The sequence below is a fragment of the Dreissena polymorpha genome, chromosome 4 (assembly GCF_020536995.1).
Source record: "Dreissena polymorpha isolate Duluth1 chromosome 4, UMN_Dpol_1.0, whole genome shotgun sequence".
NCBI lineage: Eukaryota > Metazoa > Mollusca > Bivalvia > Myida > Dreissenidae > Dreissena > Dreissena polymorpha.
In genome coordinates, this window is record NC_068358.1 from 128,298,012 (window position 1) to 128,308,627 (window position 10,616).

Here is a 10,616-nt window from a genome sequence, read left to right on the forward strand (position 1 = left end):
GCCTAAGCATTCTTGAGTTATCATCCAGAAACCATTTTACTATTTCGAGTCACTGTGACCTTGACCTTTGACCTAGTGACCTGAAAATCAATAGGGGTCATCTGCCAGTCATGATCAATGTACCTATGAAGTTTTATGATTCTAGGCCTAAGTGTTCTTGTGTTATCATCTGGAAACCATCTGGTGGACGGACCAACCGACTGACCGACATGAGCAAAACAATATACCCCCTCTTCTTCGAAGGGGGGCATAAATATGAAAACTTTCATTCATGATTAACATACATTGACATTTGTTAATTGACTCAAGAGAGCCAATTTTGTGTGAGGGGGTAATGAAATGCCCCAGCATTTCTGAATGCCTTTGAAGACGTTTGTTTTAATAGTTCTTACCTTTTCAATGTTGTTGTTTTGGTCATCTGTGTGACCAGATTAATGACTAATTTGTATTAATACTGGAATATACCCAGATAGACACTGTAACAAATCAAAATGTACGGCCTTGCTAGGTGGCACCATTCTGCAACATTAAATGAGCTTCAAACACAACATTACAAACTTTGGTTCTCGTCCCATCATATAACTATGTTTAGCAATTAATGACACGAAAGGCATGTCTTTTTTTCCTGCTGCATACTACAGTATGATAAAGAGGACAATTTATTTTTAGATCTATGTATTTACATACAAGTACATTAAAATAAACAGATATGTACATATATTGCACAAGAACTTATTCATATTAATCGTCCACAACTGCAGCGTTCCCGCAAGGAAGACTGAAAGTCCTGCTGGATTTCAAAATATCACCATGACCCGGTTGTATAAAAGTAAAAGCACAGGTTAAATTACTTTACAGGCAATTTAAGTTAAATACTGCAGAAATGGTCTATAATTTGTGCTTATTTGGGACATTGTCAAATGGACACTGTTGTCCATATGACATACAAAAGCATGTTATTAATATTATACCTGTAATTATTTTCAACTTCACATCACCAAAAACTATCAAATGATAAGCCATAGAAAATAAAAACACAGTTATCATTAACGATTTATATCAACAAATATCTTTCCTAACAAATTAGCCCGAGTTGAACAAATTTGCTCGAGTTGGACAAATTTGCCCGAGTTGAACAACTTTGCCCGAGTTGATCACAATTCTGGCATGGTGTTCATGTTTACTTCAACGAGGCGAATATTCTCCTCGGAGCTGTCTCGCGCTGTGACGAGCCCTTCGATGCTGCTGCGCTGACTAGAGGGTGCGCTCTCCAACAGTCCAGCCTGCTCGCTACTATTAGCCCGTGTCCGGTAGCGTGTCTGCCCGCGACTCATGCTTTTGTCTGACACCATGTGGTTATACGGTATGGAGGTCTTGGACTTGCCCATACCTCGAGATTTTATTTTTACGTCCGTGTCTGCTAGTGGAAAAGCACTGGCATCCTCACGGCCTTCCTCTTTCCTCAGATGGATTCCTCGCTCCAAGCTGAAAAATAACAGGTTTTTATAAAGAAATTACATAATATGCAACACTTTTTGGCTTTCAAATGAACAAAATTTACTTTGAGAAAGAAATCCTTTATCTTGTTTATTATCTTGTTAACAAACACTGCATATTGGAATGTGTACAGGTTATTTAAAGTATAGGGATATCCAGAAAGCAATCTCTGACTTACTGGTTGACTATTTCATTTAAGGCCGATTCGTACTGGTTGAACTGATCCTCTCCAAACATCTGCAAACGGCAGTGGCATAATTCACTTTTAGCAATAGCCATGTGCGTAAACAACTTGGAAAACTAAACTAATATTCAAAATGTTTATAACAAGCCTTTATGTTTTGTTCACCTTACATGAATAATTTTTAATACTTTCCTGGAACTTGAAGCACAAACATTATACAAATTTAATGATTTTACTTTTGAAGATTACTGGGACTGTGTACAGTAGCTTGCTATTTAAATGGATTTGCCCCTTATTTACCAAATGAGACTTTTAATGTTCTCTTGCCAATACTTGATGAAGTTGAATGCCCTCTTGTGGTAGATGCAGTTGCATACTATATAGGGCTTTCTTTAACATTTCAAGAGTGCACATTTTGGCCTTTGAGTTAGGTAATTTTGTTGTGAGTATTTCAAATGAGTAAACACTTTAAACAGATATATATATCACAATATAAAAATATTCACATGGTATCAAGCTATTCTTTACCTATGACTGCATTTTTGAATGAACATGGCTTGAGATTGCACATGGATGATAAAAAACAAGTGTTATTAATGGTTTAAGTTATCAAGGTTTCCATGTCATAATTCAATTATGGAGTTATGGAGGGTAACTTCAATATAAATAAGGACCAACATATGAATTTGAATTACCCAGTTATAAACACTGGAGTGAAAGGTGATAATTTTCATTTTAATGTATGAATGATTTTTCCATGACAGCGAGATTTGTTCCAGTTACCATAGGTATTCAAATATCTATGTTTAAGTAAAAGAAGTTTTATATAACATTTCTAAGAAACAATTAAAAATTTGCTGCCATTCTATTTTATACCATGTAAGCATGATTGCTACCAACCTCAGGCCTGTGTCGAGCATGTTCGTACATGTTGATGAAGTTGTTCACGAGGTGAGAGGGTGCCGTGGTAAGATACATGGGGTAGATCAAGGTCAGGTAGTCTCGCACACTCTGACTGGGGTGACGACAGGCATTCGACATCTCAAGACGTAAACAATCGTCTGGTATTACAACAGTTAATAAGCAACATAACTTAATGTGAAAATAACCATAGCTAAACTTTCATTTTGATATTTAAGAAATCCTTATGAAGTAATAGAGAACAAGGTACAAAATTGTCACAAAACCAGGTTTCCAATTTGAAAAAAAAGTCTGATAAATGGAGACAAGTCAAACTGAACTTATTGTTTAAAATTAACCCCATTTGTTTCAAAATAAATCTATTTTTAGTCGTGGCGACCTTGACCTTTGAGATATTGACACAATTCTTTTGTGCGACACACCATCCAATGATGGTGAACAAATGTGCCAAATGATTTCAAACTCTCACAATGAACATCAAAGTTATGGCCCGGACAAGCTTGTTCCGCCCGCCCGCCAGCCCACCAGCCGACATTCGCCAATCTAATAACCAGTTTTTTCTTCCTTCGGAAAACCTGGTTAAAAATTGCAAAATGAACATTTTAACATGGTTCTTGCTGTTGTGGATATAAACGAGCGCACCGCATAACGGATGCCACGCTCGGCTACGGGTGCGGTTTTGAATAAATGAAAGCTTGTCAGATTTTTTTTTTAAGGTCACAGTGACCTTTCCCTTTGACCTAGTGACCAAAAAATGGGTGTGGCTTGTAGGTGCATCAAGGTGCATCTACAAATGAAGTTTCAAAGTTGTAGGTGGAAGCAATTTGATTTTAGAGCCAATGTTCAAAACCTTAACAAAATGTTAAGGTTTTAGCACGACGCGGACGGCAGACGACACGACGAGCTGGCTATGACAATACCTCAGGTTTTCTCCAAAAACGCCGAGCTAAAAAAGAACAAGTTCGCAGTTGATGAATTGTTTAATAAACTATGAAAAACGAAGTAACTACCATAAGTGCAGCATAGTAAAATTAGGCTCTGATTTTAAATTAATTGCAACAAATTAAAAAACAAGCAGATTCGTAAAAATTATATCCCCCGCCAAAAATAAATAATAAATTTTGTGACAAACGGTGGACACCAATGCTATATCCCTTCTCCTTCGGCGGGTGATATAAAGATAAATAAACCATTGAAAAAGTTTGTATTATTGAATTCTTTGTAATGTTGACATGCATTTACTAAACAAACAAGGCTAGTGCTCTTGTCATTATATGAATCAGAACTTCAAACTCACAACTAAAGGCTGTTTAATAACTTTAAATAATATATTATTTCTTAAATATTGAGCATATTTTCAGTATAAAATCGGAGGCAAAAAGACAATGTCGTTATAAATTCTATGAAAAAACAGAAAATGTGATAGCAGAAGCACGAGATTATTTACCGAATCTTGAGAAAGCATCCATGGCCTTCATTCTATAATAGAAATTGTTGTCTCCTGAAATGCAGAATAAAATACAATTCATATGTATCTAGAGTTACCAATAAAGGTAATTACTACCCACACCTACCCTTTTGATGCAGTTCTAAATGTTTTCACATCTTATTGAAATAATTTGGCCTCTGGTCCATTGTCAAACATTAATACTTTTTAAGAAAACAAAGTCTTTAGGACTTGGATATATATAAAAAAAAGATTTGAAAAAGTGTTTTTGAAGACAAGAAATACTACGCAGACCTACCAACATAAAGACAAAAGTATTTCCCCCTTCTGAATTTGTTTGTAGAAATGTTTTTGTTTTTAGTTGGGATTTTTTTGCGTATTCAACAGTATTACACTCATATAACAACAGTAAGTGTAACTAAAAAACTGTTCATGGGTAAACTGGTTTGCCATTACTAAGTGCACATACATAGCAACTGGCCTACTTGAATCAGAGATAGAGGGTTATAATAATGATGCGCTGCCGGTAACAATTGCTGACAAACTAAACTCAATTATAGTGGTGTAGTAAACATGCAGTTGTGTTAACATTTATCACATGTAAATACATATTTATAAACATTATTGTGCAAGTTAATTTTCAAAGGTGGTGTTTGATGAATTGCTTATTGAATGTTAATGTTACAAATGTTTAATGCAACAGTGTTGAAACTATGCTTCAAGTACATGTACCTGATTTTGCTAAAGCTTCGATAGCAGGATTAACCAATTTTGGCTCATGTTTTATATCTGGTACTCTGTTGATGCGTCTAAATATCTCGGTGCGAAGTTCCTAGAAAAATGTGAAAACAACTAGGTACTTGCCAAACAAACATATCATGCTGTTACAGTGTTTACAGCCCAAATGACTTTATAGCCATACTTCTGGACTTTATATGCATATATTACATGCTTGAATTGTAGCATACAATCATGCTTGATTTTGTTTGTACACATGAGTCATGAGACAAATGACAACATAACGATGACTACATAACAACAATTTAGTGGAATTACGTATTCAGCATTTAGGTTCTTCAATATTTTATGCATATCAGTGAGTGTCTGGTTTTTGCTGGAGAGATATTCAAGTAATATTCTTCCTTTAATTGAATTACTGAAAAAACTAAAACGCTAGTCTGATCATACTCGGGGCCCTTATTCACCAAACAATACTTGGACTAAAGTCTAAGAATAAAGAAAATTCTTTAAATCAGAATATTCAAGAATTTCTTTAATTTTGAGTCAAACTCTGCAGTAAACATCTCTATCTATATTATTCTTCATATAGAACATTTTGTTAATGACATAATCACCAGTGGAGGCCTGTATATATTCAAACACTGAACACATTTTTCTTGGTTCCAAGTCTATTCTTTATTCTTAAGTCTAAGAATCGGTTGGTGAATACGGGCTCTTTTCTTGCAGACAAAAAAACAAACCATCATTTACCTTTGGAACATTTGAGCCTATCGAGACGTAAGGGCCCCTGCGGGATTTTAAAGTGAATCTCATTATTTGGCGCTTTGCAAACAGGAAAAGCAGGAGAAAGATCTGAAAATGGTACAGCAAAGGTAATTATAAACATAATTGAATCAGAGTTTAAAGGTACCCAAATAATTAATTTACAGAATGAGAGACTGGAAAAAATAATTTGCAACTTGTAAAATCAATAGAAACCTGAGCATCACTGAACACTCAATTGAGAAACTGTAGCACAGTGGTACCATGCTCGAGACCCCTGATTTGGGGCTACTTTTGACTACAGGGCTTAATTGTAATAAACCGGTAGAAGTGGACCACTAGTCCACACAAAGTTACCTACAATTATTTACACAACTGGGTCTTGTCCTTTTGAGACTTTTCAGTTAATTTTGATACACAAATCTATAAAAAAAACAAGAGATGTGTTTTTTAGAAACACAATGCCCCCTATTGCACCGCTTTGAAGCCATATATTTAACCTTTGACCTTGAAGGATGACCTTGACCTTTCACCACTCAAAATGTGCAGCTCCATGAGATACACATGCATGCCAAGTATCAAGTTGACAGGCCAAAAACAATATACCCCCGATCATTCCATCCGGGGGCATAAAAATCATTATACTTTTGAGTTTGATCAAATTTGAATACAGAGGCACGATTAAACAAACACATGTAGGACCACTGACTATATGATCTTATAAACCTTTGAATATTAAACCTTTAAGCCTTGGGGTTTCACACAATTTTTTTTACATTTTTATTTCATTTTTTAATATTCTTAGCTCTGTTGACCTGCAGCAACCTAAGATGATTTCAACATGTGGTTCGCCAATGGATTCTTTGTGGCCTTTCTTAATTTTGTTTGTTAAAATATGGTAAATGGCCTAAACTGGGTTATTCAAAGTTTCATAAGCCTTAATATATATAAAACATTTTTTTTATTTGTTAAATATATTTCATAATTGGGGTCAAACCCGTGACTCCAATAATACATCCACTGATGATCCTAGGGGCATTATTTGATCAAAATTTGTAAAGGACCTCTAGATGATGCTAGATACCAGTACCAAACGTTAAAGCTTCTTGCTTTGTGGTTTAAGACCAGAAGATTTAAAGATTTTCCTTACACAAGTTAATATTAAATTGTACTCCAAGCAATGTTACATACCAAATACTTATGATAATCTATACCTCTGGGCCTTACCGATTCTAAGAATAATATTTATAATGTCTGTGTTCATGTTTTAAAACCCTTTTTTGGCCCTGTGACCTCATAAATCAATCAATATGAATGATTCGAAGAATTTCACATAGTTTTGTTTTGCCCCATGCTTCAGGTGGCGATGTTGTCTGAAGAAAAAGTTGATGGACTTCTGGAATTACAATGTACATTACAGTTTCACAATAAGCACATTACCGGTACTATAAGGTTAGCTAATAAAAATATTCAATTAAAAAATTCTTACCAGAAAGCCAGCTGCTATAATCCATATAACGCTGACAACGGAGAGTTTGCTCAGAACATCAACCATTTTTGTGGAACATCTAACTGAAACTTATGAAAGTAGACACACATAAAAAATAGCCAGTATTTGTCAATATTTATTGCTATTTTAATTTTTTCACAACAAACCTTTTCCAGGCATGTCTACGGTTCTGTTAAACAGACCCATTCCCAACGCAAAATGTTAAAAATAATTACCAATTTGAAACAGATTCTCAATGTCCAAAAATCAATATATTAATTTAAGAAAGAAGTGTAAAATCATCTCAATTTTATTTGATTAACACATACATGCCATAATTTTTGAGACCAATTCCGGGACATTGAGTTAAATTGTCCGGGACTTTTGCCGATTTTCCGGGACATGTATAAAATGTAGCGATATTTATAGACATATGCATTTTTGGTACGTTTTTTTTTGTTTCGCATCGTTAATAGCAAAAGTTCGAAAGCCTATCCGAAATACACTTGATCTATTAACGTCAAATTAAACATTTCTACTTCCGTTACTAGATACAAGCCACGTGTTTTCAGTGTAAGCGTTCTAAACATAGATGGTGACGTCACTGCGTTATTGTTATTAAGACCGGTGTGTGTAACGCGTAGTTGTTGATACGCCTTTATTCATTTATAACATTTATATAATAAAAAAATACAACAATACAGTACCGTTAGATCGTCAACTCAAATCAATTCACAATAGTTTTTTTAACGTTATGTTTACTGGGGGTTAATTTAGAACAAGACAATAATAAACCTAGTGAGGATGACGTTTTTATATGCTTTCTTTTTTACTCAACTTCTTTGTCGGTTAAACGTGCGAACATAAACTGCTTTTAATTTTTTACTCAGCGATGTTGGACTTCAGATGTGTGAACAACTATCCTTTGCCCTTACGCAGCGGGAAATAATGACGTAGTAGATTAAAGTCAATTTACAACCACATTAAACAATGCCGCCTTTTCGGTTTGACCGCGAACGTGAGACAATCGATATAATAACAGGACCCCTGTTAATTGATCGATTTTGACACGTAGCGTAGTCTGCCTATTCGGGTAGGCATTGTCATGGAGACGCTGCAGATATACACAGATTCGAGGTGCAGTTAAGCTTAAGATAAGGTACATGTATTTATGGATTTTGTAAATTCCGGGACATTTGACAGATTTCCGGGACAGCGGGACAAGTTCTTCATTTCCTGGACTGTCCCGGACAATCCGGGACGTATGGCATGCATGATTAACATCTAGCAAAGTATATAACTATAAGTTATATGATTTTGTTTTTCTAATTTGTACGATTATTAAGAGTAATATTAAGTTAGTTACCGGTATTTCAAAATTTAATTTTTTTACTTTTATACCTATGGTGCCACCTGATATCGTGCTATTTAACTTTTGATTTAATGCATATTTATGTAAATTAAATTAAAATACAGCAATTTTAAGTGTTGAATGGTTGGTGAAAAGATCTTCTAAAATTAACCTTTTTGCCCAAAACGATGCAAAATTCCCCCCTATCAGGGCCCCGGCCCTAATCCCCCAACGTGTAGCAAGGGCCCTGCATGAATCGCATTGGGTCAATGTCGACCTTAAATGGCTTGAAGTCACCCGGAGGTGACTAGAAGCAGATTCATGTCACCCTAGGGTGACTTCAAGCCGACGCTAGGGTGACTAGAATCGGCTTGAAGTCACACTAAGGTGACAAGAATCGGCTTCTAGTCATCCCCGGTGAACTTGTGGGCCATTTCAAGTCGACAATGACCCAATGAGCTAAAATATGTGGTAGTTCTCTTGATTTTTTTTACTATACTCATATTCATGTTCAACAGATAAATAAGTATTGAGAGCAGATTCTTGGAACGAGGTAAAAATGTTAGATTCTAGCCATTTACTTACATACTACATAGATCATGATAAATCAGTCCGATTCTTAAATATCCGGATTATAGCCACTTTTCTCACGTCATTAAATCCGTTTTCTACCAACCGTTCATATAAATTCGATGAATATAGCAGTACTTACTTACGCATATATTAATATAATGAATATAAAGTCATTTTTTTAGGAATAATTGGTGACTTTCTAAGTAAAATAAGCGAAAGTTCTCTGCAGCTCACTCTGGATCAGCAGACGATTTATTTCATCTTACTAGAGTTGCGACACCTTAAGGGTTTCGCGGGATGGAATGAGTGGGGAGATCAATTCAAATTGAAAGCCGATTGTTTCGACAAAAATTTGGGTACGAAACAATTTAGGTACGAAAAAAAATTTGGGTACGAACAAATTTGGGTACGAAAAACATTTTGATACGAAAAAAATGGGTTCGAAAAAAAAAAGTTGGGTACGAACAAATTTGGGTACGAAAAACATTTCGGTAAGAAAAAAATGGGTACGAAAAAAATTGGTTACGAAAAAAATTTAGGTACGAAAAAAAATTTGGTTACAAAAACAAATTAGAGTACGAAAAAATATAGGGAACGAAAAAAATGAAGGTACGAAAACTATTTTGGTACGAAAACATTTAACATTTGTAAAGACATAAAACAAACTAAAAAGATTTTATTTCATGTTTGGGTGGTGTCCATTGTAGTATGTCAGGTTAGTGTTGTTTTGTCAAAGCATGAATCAAATTTGATGATAAACAAGAAACAATCGGAGACGGGTGATGCCCCCCAAAGGTTTTTTGGTCACAATATTGCACTATATATTCAGATAAAAGGAAACGTCTTGAGGGGCATAACTCTGGACAAAATAATACAATGGATGGTTAAGTAACTTAAAAATTTCAAAGGGCCATAACTCTCTAAATAAATCATGTAACCCGAACCCACTTATAACATGCGCATCTCCTAGAGGTAGTTAAGATTCCCATAAAGCTTTATTGTATTCCAGTCAGTAGTTGGGGAGAAATAGCCCGGACAAGAATTGCACTACATAAATATGTACAGTTTATAGAAAATGTAAAAGGGCCATTACTCTGTGAAAAATCAACCGAACATAACCGGCTGATAATATGCACATCTCCTGTTGGTAGTGAAGCTTCCCATGCTGTTTCAGTGAATTCCCATAATAAGTTGCTGAGAATTAGCTCTGACAAGAATTGCACTATATGTTCAATGTAAAATTTCAAAGGGCCATAACCCTGTGAAAAATCATCCGCCGAGAACCGGCTGATAATATGCACATGTCCTCTTGGTAGTGAAGTTTCCCATAAATTTTATTGAATGCCAGTCATTGGTTGCTGAGAAATAGCCCGGACAAGAATTGCACTTTATGTACAGTTAATGGAAAATTTCAAAGGGCCATACATTGTAACTCTGTGAAAAATCATCCGACCAGAACCGGCTGATAATATGCATGTCTCCTCTTGGTAGTGAAGCTTCCCATTATGTTTAATTGAATTCCAGTCATTAGTTGCTGAGAAACAGCCCGGACAAAAATTGTGCACGGACGGACAGACGAAGCGGCGACTATATGCTCCCCCCTTAAAAAAATTGGGGGGGAGCATAATAAAGAAGTTGTGGCAATTTAAAG

General features: G+C 35.4%; 1 protein-coding gene across 5 annotated transcripts; it reads right to left on the bottom strand.

The window, feature by feature from the left end:
- Positions 1-1,040: 1,040 nt before the first annotated feature.
- LOC127877304 (protein C1orf43 homolog) lies at positions 1,041-9,203 on the bottom strand. Of its 5 annotated transcripts, none has more exons than XM_052423010.1 (8): positions 9,105-9,203; positions 7,042-7,130; positions 5,541-5,642; positions 4,782-4,881; positions 4,050-4,103; positions 2,582-2,742; positions 1,676-1,734; positions 1,041-1,485 (listed from the first exon to the last, which is right to left on the bottom strand). In XM_052423010.1, the coding sequence occupies exons 2-8, from the start codon at positions 7,105-7,107 to the stop codon at positions 1,155-1,157; spliced, it is 873 nt and encodes a 290-aa protein (XP_052278970.1). In that variant the 5' UTR covers positions 7,108-7,130; positions 9,105-9,203; the 3' UTR covers positions 1,041-1,154. The 5 variants fall into 5 exon arrangements, with proteins under 5 accessions (XP_052278970.1, XP_052278968.1, XP_052278971.1 ...); XM_052423008.1 differs by having other exon boundaries at positions 9,109-9,196; XM_052423011.1 differs by having other exon boundaries at positions 7,042-7,124; positions 9,105-9,156.
- Positions 9,204-10,616: the final 1,413 nt, after the last annotated feature.

Coding starts and splice junctions, on each gene's coding strand:
- LOC127877304 (XM_052423007.1), bottom strand. Junction 5,643..7,041: donor TTATAGCAGCTGGCTTTCTG/GTAAGAATTTTT, acceptor TACCATTTTCAG/ATCTTTCTCCTGCTTTTCCT. Junction 4,104..4,781: donor CGAAGCTTTAGCAAAATCAG/GTACATGTACTT, acceptor TCTGCATTTCAG/GAGACAACAATTTCTATTAT.